Source organism: Bufo gargarizans, chromosome 3 (assembly GCF_014858855.1).
Source record: "Bufo gargarizans isolate SCDJY-AF-19 chromosome 3, ASM1485885v1, whole genome shotgun sequence".
Lineage (NCBI taxonomy): Eukaryota > Metazoa > Chordata > Amphibia > Anura > Bufonidae > Bufo > Bufo gargarizans.
The window spans coordinates 159,538,320-159,562,028 of NC_058082.1; the positions used below are offsets into that span (position 1 = coordinate 159,538,320).

Genomic DNA, 23,709 nt, shown 5'->3' on the forward strand with positions numbered 1-23,709 from the left:
ATCAAAACTGGTGTAAAGTAGAACTGGCTTAGTTGCCCATAGCAACCAATCAGATTCCACCATTCATTTTCCAAAGGAGCTGTGAAAAATGAAAGGTGGAATCTGATTGGTTGCTATGGGCAACTAAGCCAGTTTTCCTTTACACCAGTTTTGATAAATTTCCCCCATTGTGCCAAATTTTTGGTGCAAGGTAAACCAACCACTAGTTGGTGTAAAGTTAGACAACAGTTTCTAGCTGTGCACCATTTATCTTATAGTAAAGGCTGTATTACACTGGCTCATAAGGCTGGGTTCAGACCTGAGCGTTTTACAGCGCGTTCCTACGCGCTGTAAAACGCTCAACAGGCAAGAACCAATGATTCCCTATGGGAATGGTTCTCACCTGAGCGTTTTACAGTGCGTACGATCGCGCTGTAAAACGCCCGACGCCCCAAGAAGTACAGGAGCTTCTTTGGGGCGTCTTGTCGTGCGTTCCCGTACACAGACTTCAGCGGGAACGCGCGACAATGGGCGTTCGCTTGTCTCTGTATGCGCGATTGCAAACGCCCGTACAATCGCGCATACAGAGCGTACGTTCAAGTACGCTCAGGTCTGAACCCAGCGTAATTGTTAACGAGTGTTCGCATGAGCGCTTGATAGCGATCATCTGGCAGTGTAATACTGCCGCCAATTGTCAGATGAACGAGGAACGTTCATCGGTCAATTCAGATTTTTAAGCATGCTTAAAAATCAGCGCTTGCTGGCGACAGATTGAGCTGTCTAGTAGTGATCTGCCGCCAGCAAACCACTAGTATGGGGACAAGCAAATGCATAGCAATCGCTCCTCCCCATGCTGCAGAGGAAATAGTAGCGTTCTCCTCTGCTAGCTAGCAAGCAATTGCTGGGAGGCAGCGCTTCCCTTCCGACAATCGCTTGCTGATCTGCCTGTCTAGGCTTAAAGGGGTTGTCTCTCTTCAGCAAATGGCATTTATTATGTAGACAAGTTAATACAAGGCACTTACTAATATATTGTGATTGTCCATATTGTCTCCTTTGCTGGCTGGATTTATTTTTCCATCACATTATACACTGCTCGTTTCCATGGTTATGACCACCCTGCAATCCATCAGTGGTGGCCATGCTTGCACACTATAGGAAACAGCGCCATCCTTATGTGCACTCCCATGGTCCCGGCCACCAGAGAGGGCGTCGCTTTTTAACTACAGTGTGCAAGCATGGCTACTGTTGCTGGATTGCATGGTGGTCGTAACCATGGAAACAAGAAGTGTATAATGCACCCAGCCATCAAAGGAAGCAATATGGACAATCACAATACATTAGTAAGGGCCTTATAGTAACTTTCTGTACATGATAAATGCCACTTGCTAAAGTAACACAACCCCTTTATGAGCCACTAGGATAAATTTCAGGCATCTTAGGCTGGTCATGCTTACAATGTCTTCCTTTTTAACAGGATTAGTAAATCTGCCCCAAGAGCTGAAATCACTCCTGGTCATTAGAATAATGCATGGTCTTAGAGCTTTGCATTAATAATGATCCCATCCTGTTTTATCATGACTTATCTAATGCACTGTTCTGACTAATGTCTTTGCTGAATCATTTATTGTTTGTTGGAGATAGGAAATAACTGGTTTTAATACTTTTACTGGACATTCATATATTTGTGATTAAAGGGGATGTCCAAGTGTTTAATACTCAGGATATATCATCAGTATCTGATTGGTGGGGGTCTGGCTTTTAGCACCCCTAAAAATCTGCTGTTTTAAGAAGCCATGACTACTCCGGTGAGCCCGGCGTTCTTTCCCTAGGCCAGTGACAGTCACATTCTTCAGTCACATTGCCTAGGCACAGCTCAGTGCTATTCAAGTGAATGGGGCTGAGCTGCAATACCAAGCACAGCCACTATACAATGGACGGCACTGTGCTTGGTAAGCTGCAAGTAGGGTTGCCAGGTGTCAGATCCCTACCGATCAGATACTGATGAGCTATCTTGAGGATAGGTCATCAGTATTTAAGGGTTTTTCTGACTTTTTATCATCAGTATCTGATCAGATGGTTCCAACAACATGGGACTGGATCCGTCTGCGGAATCCAGCGCGTATGTTGCCCGTGCAAAGAGCGGTCCACAGTGCACAGAACGGCCGAGCAGTGGCCGAGTGCATGAGGCCTAAAAAAGTTATAAGGGATGGCTGTCTGACTGCCTTTTGGGAGCCACAGTACTAGTTAGATACTTCTCAATCATGGAAGCCCAGAAGACACAGAAAACTACAGTGTATAAGTAGCTCAATCCAAGCATCGCCCCCAGGTCATTCCTTGCAAACCAGTGCTTCAGCAGTGTCCCTATCATACATTATAGAAACCCCAGGGTCCTGCAGTGCTCTTTACCAACCAGCAGACATGCACAGGTTGATATCTCTTCCTGCACCAGTCTTGCATCGACACTGGAGAAATTGATCTCACTCAGGACAGATACAGTATGCAGCATTTTAGAGTCTGTCTTGCTGAATATACACCTGCTTCTCATAGTTTTGGGGACTAGAAGTCCTGGTGGCCTAAGGTACATTTTAAAAAAGAAAACAACCCCCAATATGCACTTTTGCTGTGCCTTCTATCACAGAGATGTATTGTTACATGAGTGTGCAATGCTAGGTGGAGCGGAGGTTAAAGGAAACCTGTCACTGGGATTTTGTGTATAGAGCTGAGGACATGGGTTGCTAGATCGCCGCTAACACATCTGCAATACCCAGTCCCCATAGCTCCGTGTGCTTTTATTGTGGAAAAAAAACTATTTGATACATATGTAAATTAACCTGAGATGAGTCCTGCACATGAGATGAGTCAGGGACAGGACTCATCTCAGGTTAATTTGCATATGTATCAAATAGTTTTTTTTCCACAATAAAAGCACACAGAGCTATGGGGTCTGGGTATTGTGGATGTGCTAGCGGCGATCTAGCAACCCATGGCCTCAGCTCTATACACAAAATCCAGGCGACAGGTTCCCTTTAAATGTGGTTTCAGAGGGAGGGCGTTCCCTTTCTCACCCCTGAAGTGATTGCTGGGTGCTGAGGGATTGCCATGGTAGTTGGAAACCTAACAGTATCATCACGGTGTGTCATGCATGCAAGCCTATTAGGTTCTGATCTAATAGTCTAATAGGCTGCCAGTACTGTCCATATAGAACTGCCCCCCCATAGAGCTGAACGGAGCGGCAGTGTGCATGCATGACCGCCACTTCATTCAAAGAGGGGAGAAGGGGCCCCCAGAGATGACACACATCCTCTATGCTATGTGTAACTCAGTGAGTTTTACTGGTGACAAATCCTGTTTAATGCTCGCTACCACAATAGTATGGCGCTGTGATGACATCACCAGTAGCAAGTGCCTACCTGAGCTAATGCCAATCCCAGCAGTTTAACTCTTTAGATGCTGTGGTCAATGCTGACCACAACATCTAAGGGGTTAGATAGAGGGAGGGGGCTCCCTCTCTCATCTCATATGGGGTAGATATGGCAGGGATGACTAAGCATTATCTCAGTTTTCTCAGTAACCGACATACACTGCAGTACAGAATTATTCCTGTGTATTAACCAGTAATCAGAGGATGAACTGGGGAAAAATAAAAAGTCTGAAAAAGTGTTCGAAAAAGTAAACAAAAAATTAGCTTTTTTGCTTATGAAAGCCTTTATTTACGTAAAAATAAATATAAAATTGGTATCGCTGCGTCTGCGATGACTGTCCAATAAAATTATCACATTTTATCCTATAGGGTGAACATTGTAAAAAATCCCAAAAAACAATGGTGGAATAGCTGTGTTACTTCATACCATCACCCCCCAAAAAAATGTGTCAATACATAAGATGTGACCCAAAATGGTGCCACTAAACTGATACAACCTGTCCCACAAAACAATCCCTCGAAAGGCTATAAACTCAGAAAATATAAAAGTTAATCAAAGATGTTTGAAATGTGGAGATAAAAAAAAAGTCACAACCACAAATCCAAAATAGTCTAAGGGGTTAAACCTAACACTTGCAGCAGGGCTATTTGAGGTTCTGGACGTCATTTACACCTTAGGTCAGAGATCAGAACCTCTAACACTCCAGCTGTGATGAAACTACAACTCCCAGCATGCACACTTGTTTGGCTATTCTTGAAACCCCATAGAAGTGAATAGAGTATACTGGGAATTGTAGTTTCACAACAGCTGGCGTGCTTGAGGTTGCTGACCCCTGCTTTAAGGTCTTTTGCGCAAGCGCATTATAAGATCTGAGCGCCATTTTGCTGAAGTCCTACAATTCCAGCTTCTATAGAAGAAAGGGCTCCACTAATTTAGTAAAACTGCCGTTATACACGAGAGATGCAATACGGCAACACTGTATGGCAGGCCAGCCCGCACATCTAGCTCTGAAGCCCTCCAGACCCCTGACATTAGCGCATTACAAGCCGCGTACCAGCGGACAATGAATAATCCCCGCCCTCAGCTGTATTTCCGGCCGCCGGAAGTGATGTCATGGTGAAATGAGCAGATCCTAGCGCAGGCCGGGAAGCGGTGCAGGTCACTGCAGGATAATGGTGGATTAATCGGTAGACCGGTCACCGGATGTTCTGAGGAGAGCAGCGGAGGGGATGGAGTCCCTGCTGGCGTGCGCCAGCCGCTCCGAGGACGAGGACTCCTCCGCCGGACATAAGAGGAGCCTCTCCCAGGGGTCTGGCCCGATACCCAAGAGGAGGAGCTCGTCCAGGTGACGTAGGCGCCGCTGGTGTTTCCTCATCGCTTCTGCTACATAGTGTGAATGTGCCCTGGCAGCTGCTGTGCGTCTAGAAGCCTCTGAGTAAACTAGAGACATGGGCTCAGCTCAGAGACCTATTGCCTTTTATCATACAGCCTGTGCCAGTGACAAGCGTCCCCCCCTCTCTCTCTGTGCCAGTGACAAGCGTCCCCCCCTCTCTCTGTGCCAGTGACGGGCGGCGTCCCCCCCTCTCTCTCTGTGCCAGTGACGGGCGGCGTCCCCCCCCTCTCTCTCTGTGCCAGTGACGGGCGGCGTCCCCCCCCTCTCTCTCTGTGCCAGTGACGGGCGGCGTCCCCCCCCTCTCTCTCTGTGCCAGTGACGGGCGGCGTCCCCCCCTCTCTCTGTGCCAGTGACGGGCGGCGTCCCCCCCTCTCTGTGCCAGTGACGGGCGGCGTCCCCCCCTCTCTCTCTGTGCCAGTGACGGGCGGCGTCCCCCCCTCTCTCTCTGTGCCAGTGACGGGCGGCGTCCCCCCCTCTCTCTCTGTGCCAGTGACGGGCGGCGTCCCCCCCTCTCTCTCTGTGCCAGTGACGGGCGGCGTCCCCCCCTCTCTCTCTGTGCCAGTGACGGGCGGCGTCCCCCCCTCTCTCTCTGTGCCAGTGACGGGCGGCGTCCCCCCCTCTCTCTCTGTGCCAGTGACGGGCGGCGTCCCCCCCTCTCTCTCTGTGCCAGTGACGGGCGGCGTCCCCCCCTCTCTCTCTGTGCCAGTGACGGGCGGCGTCCCCCCCTCCCTCTCTGTGCCAGTGACGGGCGGCGTCCCCCCCCCCCTCTCTGTGCCAGTAACAGCCGGTATTCCCTTGCTGCTTGTGCTGGCGACGGTTAGAGTATGTCACTCCTGTTTTCCTGTGGATTGTAAGCTCTGGTGCGCAGAGCCCTCACTCGAATTGTTGATTGGTTCTGTAGTGATTTGTCTGATCCCCCCTCTGATTGTAAACTGCTGCAGAATATGCTGGCGCTGTATGAATACAGACTATGTGGTGACAGGAACATATTCAGTATAATGGTTACAGTGTTTTGTATCTTGAATTGATAGATTTATCAAAAGGAAGAAATTTGATGACGAATTGGTTGAGAGCAGCCTTGCCAAATCCTCCAGTCGTCCACGAGGCCCCAGTGGAGGAGAGTCGGGGAGATTATCTGGCAGCGAACCTTCGTCCAGCGAGAAGAAGAAGGTCAGCAAACGACTCGTGCTCCATCACTCTTTGGCCGGGTTTATATAACCATTTAGCTTTCCGTTCTCCTGATCCAACAGAAAAACGGATCCGTTACCTTGAGCAGCAGTTTTGACAGGACACAAAGTACCTGATCTCTGACAGAAGTGATGCAAACTGATGCTCAAAATAACGGATAATTTTTATTATTTTTTTTTATTATTATTTTTCTATTCTTCTGACGGATCAGAAGAATGGAAAGCTAAACGATGATGTGAACCCAGCCTTAAGGCTTAGGATTAGTTAATCTGCCCCACTGTATCAGGGTTAAAGTGGTTATTTGGCCATTAAACCTTTTTTAAAGGGTCTGACTGTCATAAAGCAGTGACCTGTCACTCGTCGCTCTTTTCTGAGGCTTCCCTGGTTCTGGTACAGAATAGATAACATGGTGCTCAAATAGGATCCCTCTCCTTACAGACCATTCTGAAGAGGCTATGGCAGTCCATACAGATACATGTGTAACAGTGCTGAAGAGAGAACTGCGTCTGCAGCGCTTGGCATCTGTATGGATGCCAGTAAGTAAGTTTGAATAAGTGGCAGATCTTCCTGCTCTTTCTTCACCCATACGAAAGACCGATCAGCCATTCACTAGCTGCGGCGGCTCACCTTCTGCCTGTGATTGGCTGAGAGGTCTTTTACCGTGTGTTGAGGGACCAGGAAGTAGAAACCAGCAGGAACCTAGAACGCATCAGAACAAGAGTCGGGGATCGTTTGCCGTTTTGACTCTATTTAAGAAAAACTACCTTTTAAAGCTAAGAAGAAATATTTCAGTAAATGCACATGATAGTTTATGTGGAAATAAACTGTGAAGAAATGAATTCTTCCTTAGTTGAATTGTATAGGTCAGAGATCAGAAACCTTCGGCACTCCAGCTGCCGTGAAACTACAACTCCCAGGACTTGGCTGTTCTTGTAACTGCCATAGAAGTGAAAGAAGGATTCTGGGAGTTGTAGTTTCAGAACAGCTGGAGTGCCGGAGGTTGCCGATCCCTGGTTTACGTGTACAGTAGCCTTATTCGTATGTGATGGAACACGGCAATGTGTGTTTTATTGCAGCAAGTCTGCAAAACGGTGTCTGCGCCAGCGCCACCATCCCCTGCCCCGAGCCCCAGCATCACCAAAAGGATAAAAAAGAGTAAGCAGCCACTTCAGGTTACCAAGGACTTGGGGAGATGGAAACCGGCCGATGACTTGCTTCTTATCAACACAGTGCTACAGGTATGACTCCCTTTAGTTTTTTCCTGTCGTTCCCCAATTTAGTATGGTGTCTGGAGAGCCTGCATTATGTTGTTGCTTTAATCTTCAGACAAATGATCTGCAGGCTGTACATCTTGGTGTGAAGTTCAGCTGTCGTTTCACCCTCAATGAAATACAGGAGCGGTGGTATGCGCTTCTCTATGACCCTGTCATCTCCAAGTAAGCAACATTTTATTTGATGTTTCTATGTATCTAATTTATGTGTATGTCTTAATTTATCTATTGAAAAAGAATCAAACCTTAAAGGGAACCTGTCACCTGGATTTTGTGTATAGAGCTGAGGACATGGGTTGCTAGATGGCCGCTAGCACATTCGTAATACCCAGTCCCCATAGCTCTGTGTGCTTTTATTGTGTCAAAAAAAAACCAATTTGATACACATGCAAATTACCCTGAGATGAGTCCTGTACGTGACACATCTCAGGGACAGGACTCATCTCGGTAATTTGCATATGTATAAAATCGTTTTTTTGACACAATAAAAGCACACAGAGCTATGGGGACTGGGTATTGCGGATGTGCTAGCGACCATCTAGCAACCCATGTCCTCAGCTCTATACACAAAATACCGGTGACAGGTTCCCTTTAATGTCTGAACCCCGTCTGCCACAGCAGTGACTGCTGGATTCAGTGACTAGCCTCAGCATTATATGGCATGCGGCCAGTGATTGGTTGCCGTTACATGTGGCATATGCTTATGTCACCACTGCCATCAGATAATAAAGGTTAGCAGCACTAGAACAGAGGGAGTTCGGGGAAAAAAGCGTACCTTTTCAAAATGAATTTGATAGGATCCATACTGTTATTTTTATAAAGACTATCTTCTTAACAGTGACTGTATTTGTGAGTTATAACCTCCCTTCTTATCCTCAGCTGTGTCATGTGACCATCACTCTGACTCTCCAAATAACACAGCATCTTATGTGTGGACAGGAAGCCAGTGCCATAGACATGAATAGAGAAGTAACTGACTTGGGGTCCATTCAGACGCCCGTAGTGTTTTGCGGTCCACGTATTGCCGGCACTTAATAGAGGATTCCTATTCTTGTCCGCAGCTGCGAACAAGAATAGGACATGCTCTATTTTTTTGCAGAGCTGCGGACCGGAAGTTCGGGGCCACGGACCGGAAATGCGGATGTGGACAGCACACTGTTTGCTGTCCACATCTTTTCCGGCCCCATTGAAAATGAATGGGTCCGCACCCGTTCTGCATAATTGCGGAACGGATCCGGACCCATTCTACTGACGTCTGAATGGATCCTTACTGTCTTGTCTGTTGGAGATCAGACGAGAGGCTATAACTCACAAATACAGTCACCGATGAGAAGATTACCCTCTCTGCAGTTTACATCATAGATCTTTCTAAAAGGTCAGAGAATATACATTTTTGTGGGAGTGCTACTTTAAGGTTTTTATATTAATTTAGCATCAGAGGAATGTAGGATGGGCAAAATGACTCAAGCAATGTATGATTTTCGGTAGGCTAGCATGCCAGGCAATCCGACAGCTACATCCAGAGGCCATCGCTGCGATCCAAAGCAAGGTGCTGTTCAGTAAAGCGGAGGAACAGTTGCTCAGTACAATCAGCTCTGTAAGTAGGAGCCATCCTGACAAAACATATTTCTGCTCTTTCATTTTCAAGTGATCAAGCAGATGCATGATAATACCATGGCATACAGTGACTTGCAAAAGTATTCTCCACTTGGTGTTTTTCTTGTTTTGTCTGAAATTAAAATAGATTTTTGGAGGTTGTACCATCTGATGCATACACCATGTCTACAGCTAAAGGTGCCAAATATTTTTACTATGACAAAATCTTCTTCAAAAAGTCGTAAAAATAGGGCTCGCTTTGCACTCGCTTGCACAAACAGTTTGCGACTTTTTGCATTTCTACATTTTCCCTCCAGTTTTGAAAAGCAGTTGGAAAGGTGGACGTAGTTCTCTCTGAACGAGTTTTACTCCAGATTTAAGAATTGGACTTTTTATTTTATTTTAAGTCGCCAAAAAAGTGCCAGAACAACTCTAGTAGAGGGGTGATGCTGAAAACTAGAGTAGCATAGTAAATAATTGCCGGTGCTATTGGGATTTCTTTACAGAGCTCTCAGCCTACACTGGAGATTTTTCAAGATCTACTCAGCAAACATCCCGAGGTTTTCTATATGTCCCGCACAGCCAAGTCTCTTCAGGTGCATTGGCAGCTTATGAAGCAGTACTATCTTCTGGAGGACCAAACAGGTATCTAGCTCATGGCATTCACCTTTGTATTGCACACATGCAGTTAATTGCTGACTCATGAATAATCCTATTTATTTATTTATTTATTATTGTCAATAATTTAGTTCAGCCATTACCCAAAGGGGATCAAGTCCTAAACTTCTCTGATGCGGAGGACATGCTTGATGACTCCAAACTTAGGTAAGGAATTGGTTGTAAAGACTAATAATTTGATGTGTAGGGTTTGAGTTTCAGTGTATTTGGATGAAGGAAGTGGAAAAGTAACTCTCAAACAATCTGTGGAGGATACTGAATTAAATATATTGCTGTCTCATCTTACAATATTGAGTGGTCCCTGGACAACTGTTCTAGGTCTAACATACTGTAACCTGAGACCATAGCTAAATGTTATGAAACCAGTAATTGGTACTGAAGCTTCCAAACTTTCAACGCAAAGAACATTAAAGGGATCCAGGATTTTAATACTGATGGCCTAACCTAAGGATAGGTCATCAGTGTCTGGTTGGTAGGGGGTCTGCATGCCTGTGATAATCTGTTTCTTAGGACCTCCGGTACCGAAAGTAGGCACTGGGACTTACATGGCTCTGTTCACTATGCAGTGGATGGAGCTGGTTACTGCAGTGCTTCTCCCATTCAATTCAGCCAGCTCCACACACACACATTCCCATTGGAACTACCCCCACTACTGAATACTATGGAGTATGTTGTGAATTTAACAAAGGGACAGTATTAGGGTCCATTCACACGTCCGCATCCGTTCCGCAATTTTGCGGAACTGGTGTGGACCCATTCATTCTCAATGGGGCCGGAATGTGCTGTACGTATCCGCATTTGCAGATCCGCACTTCCGTTCTGCAAAAAAAATAGAACATGTCCTATTCTTGTCCGCAATTGCAGACAAGAAAAGGCATTTTCTATGAGAGTTCCGGCGATGTGTGGTCCGCAAAATGCGGAACACGCGTTGCCGGTGTCTGTGTTTTACGGATTCACAAAACACAAACAGACGTGTGAATGGACCCTCAGTCTGTAACTTCGAAACCTCCAGGAGCTGGGAGAGTATTTCTGAGCCACGAGAATTTGGTGATCAGTTTTTCTAAATAAGCAATCTCCGTATAGGTTTTGTAGTATAAAGCTGACTTAGAGGAAGCTAAAAAACACTCATGTAGTAGAAGCCAACTTTCCTCATGTCAGGGGGGAAAAAATCCTGGAGTAGACATAGAGGACATCTCCTAGTCCTGGGTACTTTACATTCCATGGAGATTGTATGTTCTCCCCGTGTTTGTGTGGGTTTCCTCCGGGTTTGCCAGTTTCCTCCCACACTCCAAAGGCATACTGATAGGGAACTTAGATTGTGAACCCCATTGGGGACAGCGTGATGCTAAGGTCTGTAAAGCGCTGCAGAATATAGTAGTGCTATATAAGTGCATAAAATAAATTAGAATTCTGATTATTTTTGTAGGGACTCCCGCGATGAAGTTCTGGAGCATGGTAAGTTAACCTGTGCAAACATGTATAATTTTGGTATTTTACATGTGATGTTCTTGGTGCATATTTTGATCAATTTGTTGTGTATTTAAGTAGCTTTGATGCTTATCCTGAAAAATCATCCCATCTAATATATAAAGCTGAGTGTATGTGTGTGTCCGCTAAAGGAATCCGCACTGTCGCATTTACAATCCCGAAATTTGGCACATAGGTACATCAGGTGTACCAGCTCTCTAGGATGTACCGTTCCTGAGATATTCCCAAAAAATGCATTAGCCAATAGAAGCTTGGTCACATGACCCTTATCAGCCAATTGAAGCTTGCAGGCTGTTAGCCTCCACATACACACAGTTTTACTCCAGGTTTCCAAAACAACCGAGCCATTTATGTTCACTGCTGTAGGAGAGCTTTAAAGGAAGTCTGTCACCGGGATAATCGCTATTGAAGTAAAGCCATGGCCTAATAGCACTTAGTACCTTATTTCAAGATGTGCCTTTGTTCCAGCAATAGATGTTTTTATCCTCTGAAAATCCAGTTTATTTGGTATGCAAATGAGCCAGTAAGGTGCCCAGAGGGGCGTCGCTCTTGCAGGAAGGAGCCCAGACATGCCCCCTGCCACAATGTGTCCACCCTCAAAAGACTAACTTAAAACCTCGCCCCACTAAGCAACACCTCCGATCCAGTTAGGCCACTCGCCCTCAGCCGACAGATTGAAAAAATAAAGTTAAAAATCTACTTCTAGGTCCCGCTAAGCCACGCCCTGATCTGATTAGGCCACGCCCCAACTCAGCCGACAGGGATTGAAAAAATTAAGTTAAAAAACTACTTCTGTCAGCTACAGGGGTGGGAGGGATGGTGACTTTCTTCCTACAGCTCACACTCAGACAGCACAGTGCTGCTGTCTAAGAGTGAGCTGTTCAAAAGAACATCCTTGTGTCCCTCCAGGAGGACAGGGAGTCTGAAAGCCGGACTGTCCGGCGTAAAACTGGACCTCTGGCCACCCTAGGGGCAGGCTGCTGTGGAGGTCTCAGTTAAGGGGATTGTCTGCTATGGAGGTCAGCGTTAAGGGGCAGATTGCTGTAAAGGCCACTGTTAAGGGGGCAGGCCTCTGTGGAGGTCACTGTTAAGGGTGTGGTATGCTGTGAAACTCACTGTTAAAGGGGAAGACTGCTGTAAAGGTCAAAGTTAAGGGGGTGGCCTTCTGTGGAGGCCCACGGGGGGGTCAGCGGAGGTCACTGTTAAGGGGGCGGGGTGCTTTAGATGTCACTGTTATAGTGGATAGTGTTGATATCTTTTAACGACACACAAACATTAAATGAAATAGATTAAATATACCCGAGCGAAGCCGGGTCCTTCAGCTAGTGCTGTATATTTATCACATTCCTTTTACAGAGCTTACTGTTGCTGACCGTCGACAAAAACGTGAGATCCGTCAACTAGAGCAGGAGCTGCATCGTTGGCAAGTGCTGGTGGACAGTATAACAGGTTAGTATTTTATGTATTCCTCAGCCCTGTCACCTTTTTTATATATAATTTAGTGAAGTGATAATCTGTTTGTAGTTATGAATATTGCAGCAGGCAGTGCAGCACATTTTCTGCAGTGTTTTTCATGAGATTGTGTGACATTTATCCATAAGACCTCAGCATTAGGTATATGGAGTAGTCTGGTTAGTCACTGTATCAGTCAAACAGAAGCCTTAAGGCCTCTTTCACACGGGCGAGACTTCCGCACGGGTGCAATGCGTGAGGTGAACGCATTGCACCCGCACTGAATCCAGACCCATTCAATTCTATGGGGATAAAACTGATGAGGTTTTTTTCCGGTATTGAGCCCCTCGGACGGAACTCTATGCCGGAAAAGAAAAACGCTAGTGTGAAAGTACCCTTAGAACTATCCATTAATTGCAAGATTAGTAAATGTTCAAAAGAGTGACATGGTTACAGGACCAGGAGATGGGAAAATAGAAGTACCCTGTCACATGCCGGAATACTATAGTATTCGTCAGAGCTTGTTCGGCTGACCATGGTTACCCAGCCTAGTTTACCACTGATATACTGTTGGTTTATACATACAGGGTACTATTATTTTCAGCTGATTTGCCTTGTCCTGTGATGGTCTTCACCCTCAGATAATTATCAGTATGATACAAAGTATTTCCAGGACTAGATCTCCTTATTGTGGTAAAAATGTCCTCCTCATGAGAAAGCAGTGCTAACGATAGATTGAATAGACCTATCTCCATGACTGCTGTGTGCTTTCTCCTGTATAGGAATGAGCTCTCCAGATTTTGATACACAGACGTTGGCGGTTTTACGTGGGCGCATGGTACGATATCTGATGAGGTCCCGAGAGGTAATATAAAAAATTAGTGCAGAAATATGGCTTTTGATTTGATTCAACTTTTATGGTCCTTACACATGTATAAATACAGAATAAAGAGATACAGAGTGCATCTAATCAGAAGTGCAAAGAGCAGCAAGTGCAATAAAAACAGGTTATATACAGGTAAGGATAGTGTAGAAGGTAGGACTAGTTATGTACAAATAAGTTAAGTATACAGGTGTTTATTGCTATACAGAGAGCAAATATACAAATGTACTATGGACAAATATACAGATGTACTGATGTATACGTATATGCAGATGTGCTAACAGAGACTTATGCTATGACAGTCTCCCAAACTATAGCAGTAACCAATGGGAACATACAGTGAATATTGAGAATGACTGACAGTCATGGTCATGGGATGGATGGAGGGGGGGAGGAGTGTAGAGGGTTAAATGATTGTGGATGGAAAGGTTCATCGGGGACTGAGTTCAGTAGGTTGATAGCTGTGGGAAAGAAGCTGTTCCTAAACCTGCTGGTTTTAGTCTGAAGGGTCCTGTAGCACCTTCTAGAGGGAAGAAGCTGAAAGAGTTTATTGGCAGGATGAGTGGAGTCCCTAAGGCTCCATTCACACGTCCGCAACCTGTTTTGCGGATACACAGAGCCACGGATCCGCAAAACACGGAAAGCGGCAATGTGCGTTCCGCATTTTGCGGACCGCACATTGCCGACACTAATGGAATATGCCTTGTCTGCAATTGCGGACAAGAATAGGACATGTTCTATTATTTTGCGGAAACGGAAGCACGGATGCGGAAGTGCGGATCCGCAAATGTGGATGCAGACAGCACATTCCGGCCCCATTGGAAATTAATGGGTCTGCACCCGTTCCGCAAAATTGCGGAATGGATCCATTTTGCGGATGTGTGAATGGACCCTAAGAATGATGCGTGCCTGACGTAGACATCTCTTCTTGTGAACATCCTCAATAGCGGGAAGTGGAGTCCCTATGATGCGTTGGGCGGTTTTCACCACCCGCTGCAGTGCCTTACGGTCAGCCACAGAGCAATTCCCATACCAGACTGTTACACAATTGGTCAGGATGCTTTCTATCGCACAGCAGTAGAAGTTACCCAATGTTTCTGCAGACAGGTGGTTTTTCTTCAGTGTCCTCAAGAAAAAGAGGCGCTGATGTGACTTCTTCCCCAGGCTCGAGATGTTGGTTGACCAGGACAGATTCTTAGACCTGTGGGTTCCCAGGAACTTGAAACTGGAGATCCGTTCAACGGCCGTGCCATTTATGTGGTGGATGGGGTCATGGGTGTCTCTCCTCCTTCCTGAAGTCCACAATGAGCTCTTCTGTTTTGCTGGTATTCAGGAGCAGGTTATTGTCAGCGCACCACACAGATGGGTGCTTTTCCTCCTCCCTGTAGTCAGACTCATCGTTGTCACTGATGAGACTGATCGCCGTGGTGTCCTCTGCAAACTTGATGATGGGGTTGGATCCATACCGAGGCCTGCAGTCATAGGTGAAAAGGGAGTAGAGGAACGGGCTCAGCACACAGCCCTGTGGAGTGCCAGTGTTGAGTGTGATGGAGGAGGAACAGTTATTTCCTGACCTAACATGCTTGGGTCTGTTGGTCAGAAAGTCCATGATCCAGTTACAAATAGAGTTACTGATTCCAAGATCCACAAGTTTAGTGAGCAACTTGGAAGGAATGACTGTATTGAAGGCTGAGCTGAAGTCAACAAACAGCATTCTTGCATAAGTATTCTTGTTGTCCAGTTGTGAGAGTACACAGTGAAGCGCTGTAGATACAGCATCCTCTGTACTCCTATTACTTCAATACGCAAATTTGTGAGGATCCAGTGTGGGGGGCAAGCATAACGTGAGGTGTGCCAGGACCAGTCGCTCAAAGCACTTCATAACTATAGGCGTGAGTGCTACAGGGTGGTAGTCGTTCAGGCACGTTGGTGATGAGTGTTTTGGCACTGGTACAATGGAGGTGGAATATATCCCACGCAGAGCTGCTCAGCACATGCTCGAAGCACCCGTCCAGGAATGCAGTCAGGGCCAGCAGCTCTGCGAGCGTTGATGCTGCTCAGTGCGTTCTGGGCATCTAAAATAGTGAGAGTGAAGGTATGGCAGTCATCAGAGGTTTTGGCAGACTTTTCCTTGTTGTCCTTGTCAAAACAAGCGTAAAAGTCATTTAGCTCATTGAGGGAGGACACAGTCATGGCTGTCTGTGTGGAATTGCTGAGCTTATAGTCTGAGATGGCCTGAATGCCCAGCCACATGCGTCGTGGGTCAGAGTTAACAAAGTGTTCCTTCAGCTTGTAGCTGTGCTTGGCCTTCTTGAGGCCCCTCTTCAGGTCTGCCCTTGACGTGCTGTAGGCCTGAGCGTCACCAGATCTGAAGGCATTGTTACGTGCCTTTAGTAGAAGCCGCACTTCCTTGTTCATCCATTGCTTCTGATTGTCAATTGTGGTGTTTGATGTATTCCAGTACTAAGTACGTATAAGAATCGATATTGGGGTCCATTCACACGTCCGTAGAATGGGTCCGGGTCCGTTCCGCAACGTTGCGGAATGAATCGGACCCATTCATTTTCTATGGGGCCGGAAGAGATGCGGACAACACAGTGTGCTGTCTGCATCCGCATTTCCGGAGCGCGGGCCCGATCTTCCGGTCCGCGGCTCCCGAAAAAAATAGTACATGTTCTATTCTTTTCTGCAATTGCGGACAAGAATAGGCAGTTCTATGGGGGTGCCGGCCGGGTGTATTGCGGATCCGCAATGCACTACGGACGTGTGACTGGACCCTTAGGCCCCTTTCACACCAGCGAGTTTTGCGTGGGGGTGCAATGCCTAACATGAACACACAGCACCCGCACTGAATCCTGACCCATTCATTTAAATGGGTCTGTGTACATGAACTTTTTTTTCATGCATCAGTTCTGCGTTGCTCGAAAAACACCAGTATGTTCTATATTCTGTGTTTTTCTCGCAGCCCTGGCCCCATAGAAGTGAATGGGTCTTCAGTGAAAAACGCATTTCATCCAGAAGCAAGTGCGGATGCAATGCGTTTTTCACTGATGGTTGCTAGAAGATGATGTTTGTAAATCTTCGTTTTGTTTTTTAATCACACGCTTGAAAAACGCATCAAAACGCATTGCACCCGGGGCGGAAAAAACTAAACTGAACACAATCGCAGACAAAACGATCTGAAATTGCTTGCAAAATGGTGCGAGTTTCACTGAACGCATCCGGAGCCAATTCGTATTGTTCGTGTTAAAGAGGCCTTAGTGTGAGAACCACAGGTGGCCTGAGAGGCAAACAAGCTCCAGTCCGTGTCTTTACACCTGTCCTGGAGTAAGGAATCTACCCCCGCTGGCCACACTTTGATGGTCTTCACTGATGATTTCACACTGTTGATAAGAGTTGAATACTTGGGGGTGAGAAACAAAGAAAGGTGATCAGACTGTCCCAGGTGGGGGAGGGGCGTTACCTTGTTTGTATAGACGTGGTCCAAGGTTTTATCCCCTCTGGTATGGCAGGAGACCTGTTGATGACATTCAGGTAGTACTAACTTTAGATTAGAGTGGTGGAAGTGGTTTTATTGTAGTGTGCATGTTCTCTGAATAGCAGCATGTTTCCTTTTATCCTAGATAACACTAGGTAGAGCCACTAAGGACAACCAGATTGACGTGGACCTGTCGCTAGAGGGCCCAGCATGGAAGATTTCTCGCAAACAAGGTAATTTATGGTCTGATACTATTACTAGGTCATCTGCATGGATTTTGTATAATGCCTCTATGTCCACATTTAAAAGATGGTATGTCTCAGGTGATTAATTTTGCTATCTTGCTATGGCTACATGGCCATTGCAAAGCATGCAATGTTATGGCAGTTTCTCTGTCTACTAAAAACACGTTGGGCCGCATTTATCAAAACTGTCCATTAGGAAAACTCTCTTAGTTTCCCATCACAACCAATCAGAGCTCACCTTTCATTTCTTAAAGTTTTTATTTTTTTAATTAAAGGTGAGCGCTGATTGGTTGCTATATGCCTGTTTTTCCTGTTAGATAGCTTTGCTAAATGAGGCCGGTTGATTGTAGAAAGGACAGTCTGAAAGACCAGGTAGTCCTGCTTTGGAGGCTTTACAGACCATAATGCTGCTAGAAATGGACGCTCCAGTTGTTGGATCTACAGCTTTCATTCTTGACATTAGCTCAGTCCTGAATATACCACTTGGTGATTGCATGTTCCACGGTTTTGGTAGATGTCCCAGGAGACCAGTGAGAGGTTATTTCCCTAAACGTAGGCAGAACTGAGGCTCGAATAGCCACTACTTGTATTCTTTAAGTGCATATTGAACCATATACTTTAGATGTACTTTACTGCTTTTTGCAGTTTCTAAAGGAAAAGTTTCTCAACATTGCAGTCCACTTCACATTGAATCTGTTTTGTATTTTCTGCACATGAAGGTGTTATAAAGCTGAAGAACAATGGTGACTTTTTCATTGCGAATGAGGGAAGAAGAGCGCTTTATATTGATGGTCGACCTGTATTGCCAGGGAGCAAGTGGAAGCTAAGTCACAACTCTGTCGTGGAGGTAAAATTGGATTTCAGACAATTTTTATTGTGAGGCTGTGTGGATGTATGCATGGTCAGAAATAAAATTAAAGGGTTTTTTTTCCAGTCCCCCCTTCCCCATGTCACTGCCTATAATTCTGAAATTGCAATGTTTGCCTCTCACAGACTGGATCTCTATGAAAGGTATCACCTCTGTATAGGGGACATTGAATCCACCATTGACATTATGTGATGGTCACAGCCCCCTCCTGCCCCTCTCTACACGGTGACCTCTGTACAGGTCATAAAGAATGTCTAGAACATTCCCATAGATGTTACAGTCCTCTCCACAGTACAGGTCCCTATGGTCCATGGAGCTGCTGTGTGGCATATGTCAGTATTTTAATATTGATGACCTATCCTCAGGATAGGTCATCAATATCAGATCGGCGGGGGTCCAACACCCGGCACCCCCGCTGATCAGCTGGTTGAAGAGAAGGCTGTGCTCAGTGTGAGAGCAGCCTTCCCTTCATTGTTTACCTGCTCACCGTTGACATCGCAGCAAGTGTAATTACAAGAAGCTGTCCCTTTCACTGAGGATAGGTCATTAATATTAAAATCCCGGAAAACCCCTTTAAGGCCGAATGCACACGAGTGTATTACTGTAGTGCAGCGGTGGCATGAAGCTCACGGCATCATAGCAACCAATGACGCTGTGTGCTCCTGCTGTTAGCAGGATTCCAGGCCGGGATACCACTGACCGCTCACGGCCGTGTGCATTTGGTCTAACAGAGTAGCATCTCAGGCAAAATGGCCACTCCCGTAATCATGCACAGAAAATAGAATAGAAATGTCCACAATTGGGGAAAATAAAGATTAGAAAATGTCAGGAATTATTTTAATAAAAAACAAATATATATATTCCCTTTTAAAGAGGTTGTGTAGTAGAGTAATATCGATTTACCTGTCCTCAGGATAGGTCATCAATATCAGATCGTCGGGAGTCCAACTCCCAGCACCCCTGCCGATCAGCTGCTTTAAGGAGTCGTGTTAATCGTGCGAGCGCTGCATTCTCTTTAATGTTGAACTGCGCGCGGCAGTGTACTCGCAACTGCTCGTCCCATTCTCTTGAGTCGGGAGGTCGGACCCCCTGCCAATCTGTTATTTAAGACCTACTCTGAAGATAGGTCATAAATATCATCACACTGCACAGCCCTTTTAAAGGGTATTTTCTGTGTGTATATAAAGTAGTTTGTATCCAGACCCAGACTTTTTTTTTTTTTTTTAACTTTAGATCGATATTGTTTTATTAGAGCTGCTACTAAAGCGCTGGTGCTATTAAACTATTAGAGAGGAGGATGTGTATGGGTTAAACTTAGCCTTTTTATGGGGAGCAACAACCATTCACAATTTCTGTCTCCACTTTTTAGATTTCTGGCCTTCGATTTGTGTTCCTCATCAATCAGGATCTCATAGCTCTCATTAAAGCGGAAGCTGCCAAGATGATTCAGTCTTGAAGAAAGGCGCTTTATGAACTGTTTCAGGAGTTTGTACATAACTTATGTGTCCTCTTACACTGTGCTCCAAGACCTTCTCTGAATACTCTTCAGGTAGATCCTCAACTATTGTCTGTGCCAACTAAGTGGGCAACCAGAGACAGACTGTTATTGAGGCCTGGACTCCACCCCATCCTTCATTCCTCATGCACCATTCTGTACGTAGTCTTAGGGGTTTTCTGTTCATATTTTTGGATGTTTTTGTTATAAGTTTTTTTTTTTAATGAAGTTGCACTCGTATATTAAATGATATGTGCTTTGTAAGGAAAAGTGTGTTTTAATGTATACTCTCAAGGGCAAATAACTAACAAGAAATTTTTATTTATCAAACTTTGCTGTTAAATATTTTCATAAAACATGTCTTGGTCGTAGGCTTTAAGATTTACGCAGTGAATTTTTATACAGGCGAGTAACTCTGCAACCTGACACGGTTTCTAGATATGCATATTATTGGGTCATTTAAAGGTAGTGATGTCCCTAGTTCCTAATATATGTATGTAGTATGAACGCTGGCTCTATATGCTGCCCATGTAATATTTAGATCTGTACTAAATACTTACATGTTCTAGTTATGAAGTATCCTACTAGGAATAGATAGTTAACAGAATAGATCTAATGTATAAAAAGTAGTGTAAGACAGAGAGAGGACCATTAGCCCATAGCTATTTAGCTCAATTCTTGAGTGCAATGCATTTTGATGCGCTTTTCACGCTCGTCATAAAAAAAACCTGAAAGTTTACAAACAACATCTCCTAGCAACCATCAGTGAAAAACACATTGCATCTACACTTGCTTCCGAATGCAATGTGTTTTTTACTGACGCCCCATTCAATTCTATGGGGCCAGGGCTGCATGAAATGCAGAATATAGAACATTCTGCGTTTTTCACGCAACGCAGACCTGATGTGTGAAAAATAAAAATGCTCATGTACACAGACCCATTGAAATGAATGGGTCAGGATTCAGTGCGGGTGCTATGCATTCACGTCACACATTGCACCCAAGCGGAAAACTCGCTCATGTGTCAAGGGGCCTTACGGATAATATGAATACAAAATTTCCACTAAATGGTTTGTGCAACAATTAGTTTTTCACACCTTATATACATTAGACCTGATTTCCCACCCAAACGGCATCAAAAGTACCATAAGCAAATACTGGGGTAGGATAGAAAGTATGGCTCTTTAAATGGAAAAGGGGAGAGGCATCACAGGAAGGACCGTAAAAACAAGGGGGTAGTATCTGGTTATATTTGATAACCTGGAAAGGCTATGCACAGAGCATAACACATCTTAGAGCGGGTAATGGAATTATCCAAGCTGCTGCACACTGCCCTGACCTGACTCGGAGGAGGCAGAAAAAAACTCAAGATGCAAGGAGAACTCCGGGGACCCAAGTGACCCTGCTACACGGAGCCCATTCCTCGGAAAGTCAACTAAAATTCCTTTAATGTGCAGGGTTACAAATAAGGGTACTTTCACACTAGCGTTCAGTTTTCCGGTATTGAGTTCCGTCACAGGGGCTCAATACCGGAAAAAAAAACCTTCAGTTTTATCCTAATGCATTCTGAATGGAAAGCATTCCGTTCAGTATGCATCAGGATGTCTTCAGTTCAGTCCCTCTTACGGTATTTGGCAGAAGAAAATACCGCAGCATGTTGCAGTATTTTCTCCGGCCAAAATTCCGGAACACATGCCGGATCCGGTATTAATTTCCATTGAAATGTATTAATGCTGGATCTGTAACCAAGTGTTCCGGAAAACCGGATCTGGGTTCCTGGTCTGCGCATGCTCAGACCTTTAAACGTGAAGAAGAAAAAAAATACCAGATCCGTTTTTCCGGATGACCCCGGAGAGACGGATCAGGTATTTCAATGCATTTGTCAGACTGAGCCGGAAATAAATGCTATCCGTTTGCATACGGATTTCTGGATCCGGCAGGCATTTCCGGCAACGGAACTGCCTGCCGGATTCCTCAAACGCAAGTGTGAAAGCACCCTAAAGCACCTTTCACACGGGCGAGAATTACGCGCGGGTGCAATGCGTGAGGTGAACGCATTGCACCCGCACTGAATCCTGACCCATTCATTTCAATGGGACTGTGTACATGAGCGATGTTTTTCACGCATCACTTGTGCGTTGCGTGAAAATCACAGCATGTTCTATATTCTGCGTTTTTCATGCAACGCAGGCCCCATAGAAATGAATGGGTCTGCGTGAAAATAGCAAGCAAGTGCGGATGTGGTGCGATTTTCACATGTGGTTGCTAGGAGAGGATAGTGATGAGCAACGCTGGACCCCATTAAAGTAGATTCACTGTATTATTTTCCCTTATAACATGGTTATAAGGGAAAATAATAGATTTTTTTTATACAGAATGCTTGCTAAAATGTCGATTTGAGGGGTTAAAAAATAAAAATAATTAACTCCCCTTATTCACTTGATCGCGCAGTCGGCATGATGTCAGCGCATGTCCTGCTGAATGAAGATAGAAGGATCTTCTATCTTCATTCTGCAGGACCTGCGCTTACGTCACCTGAGCGTGATTACGTCATCAAAGGTCCTTTTGCAGGTCCTGAAAGAAGACTATGCCGGCTGCACGATCAAGTGGATAAGGGGAGTTATTTATTTTTATTTTTTAACCCCCTCAATCGACATTTTAGTAAGCATTCTGTATTAAGAATGCTATTATTTTCCCTTATAACCACGTTATAAGGGAAAATAATAAAATCTACAAGAACACCTAACCCAAACCCGAACTTCAGTGAAGAAGTCCGGGTTCGGGTCTGGGTACCACATTCAGTTTTTTATCACGTGCGTACAAAACGCATTGCACCCGCACGATAAAAACTGAACAACGCAATTGCAGTCAAAACTGACTAAATTGCGTGTGCACTCGTGCGGGTTCCCCGCAATGCACACGCAACGTATCCAGAGCAAATCCGTTTTTTGAGGCAGATCCGCTCAACACTACTTGTGATCCCCAAAACACGATATATATGTTAAAATGCCCATGTGGTAAGGTATACATTAGATAGAGCAGTTGTGCAGTGAGGATTAGGCTCAATGAGCATGGATCAGTCGTTTGCACATTTACACAGAAACGAAAGACGAGACGGTAAAACCAACAAAAAGTAAGAGATGAGAAATATCAATTGGAGGAAGATTTGTGAGACTGCTGTAGCCAAGCACTTTCTATTTTGAAGCGTAATGTCAGAGGTAGAAGGGTCCGCTACAGAATAACTTACTAAGTGAATTCTCCAGAGAGAAGTGTATTGGATCCATGAGATTGCCTCTGTACCAGCAGTTGCGAATGGCCAGTGTTCGCCTACTCGCCACCACAGACACAGTCTCCGTGCTCGGGCAAGCACTGCTCTCCTTGGCCATTTCCCTTTTTGCCCGCTTCCAACGGCATTGCAGGGCAGGTAGCAGCGGTGATCTGTTGCCGGTGTTTCTTCATGCACTGCTCTGGTCCTGGACTCTGCCTGCAGATGCTGTACCGTCTGGAATCCACTCCACAGGTTCCTTTCTGCTTTAGATACAGCATGCCTGTTTCCTGTTGCACCTTGGTAAGGGCTGGTGTGCATCACTTCCTGTGATGTAAGGGTTTTTCACGGGTGACCGACCCCAGTCATCCTGCACCTGTTTTAGTGGTCCAGCCCCATTCCCAGGTGCCTGAGCGTCAAAGGTCCTTGTGTCCAGCGAAGGTTGCTGTTACCTGTGCTTGTGTTACTGTAGACCTGACCTGTGCTTGTGTTTCTGAACTCAGCTACCTGTTAGATCCCTGCCTACTTTGCCTCGACTCTCCTGCTGCTTACCTGGATTGCCTGACCTCTACCGCCTGCCCTAACGCATTGCTTATTTGACTTTGCCTCTGCCTCATCCTTTGGTCCAGCACTGTTGCTCCTGGTTACGACTCAGCCTGCTGACTACGTCTTGTATCTCCTGGTCCGTCTGGACCAGCTGCCTCGTGTGCCAATTCTCCTCAAGAGGTAGCAACCTGGTGTTCCTCTTGGGAAACTATCCCCACCATCAGGGGTTCACTTAGACAACGCCCTTAGAGAAGGTTGGTTACATGGCACAGTGGGTTCACACCTGCTGGTTCATGACAGGCTCCTTGAGTCCTAAGGGGATTAAAGGGAATGTATCATCAGTAAATAACCTATTATTTCAATCAAGTATTTACATTAACCCCTTCCCAACTGCAATATGGCTATATCATGCTCCGTGCAGCTAGCATGTGTATAGACGTCATGGCCCTTTAATCCAAGTGC

General features: G+C 45.5%; 1 protein-coding gene across 1 annotated transcript; it reads left to right on the top strand.

The window, feature by feature from the left end:
* The first annotated feature begins 4,490 nt into the window (after positions 1-4,490).
* On the top strand, positions 4,491-19,700 carry MCRS1 (microspherule protein 1). The gene is made up of 13 exons (XM_044287031.1): positions 4,491-4,746; positions 5,826-5,964; positions 7,059-7,220; positions 7,309-7,418; positions 8,742-8,850; positions 9,356-9,494; positions 9,599-9,674; positions 10,954-10,982; positions 12,372-12,464; positions 13,250-13,332; positions 16,974-17,061; positions 17,793-17,920; positions 19,311-19,700. The coding sequence occupies exons 1-13, from the start codon at positions 4,631-4,633 to the stop codon at positions 19,395-19,397; spliced, it is 1,359 nt and encodes a 452-aa protein (XP_044142966.1). The 5' UTR covers positions 4,491-4,630; the 3' UTR covers positions 19,398-19,700.
* Positions 19,701-23,709: the final 4,009 nt, after the last annotated feature.

What these genes read in the sequence shown, in the direction of transcription:
- MCRS1 (XM_044287031.1), top strand. Translation starts at nt 4,631, where the DNA reads ATGGAGTCCCTGCTGGCGTGCGCCAGCCGCTCCGAGGACGAGGACTCC. An exon ending in CGATGAAGTTCTGGAGCATG is followed by an intron (nt 10,983 to 12,371) that starts GTAAGTTAACCT and finishes TTCCTTTTACAG; the next exon opens with AGCTTACTGTTGCTGACCGT. An exon ending in GTCACAACTCTGTCGTGGAG is followed by an intron (nt 17,921 to 19,310) that starts GTAAAATTGGAT and finishes TCCACTTTTTAG; the next exon opens with ATTTCTGGCCTTCGATTTGT.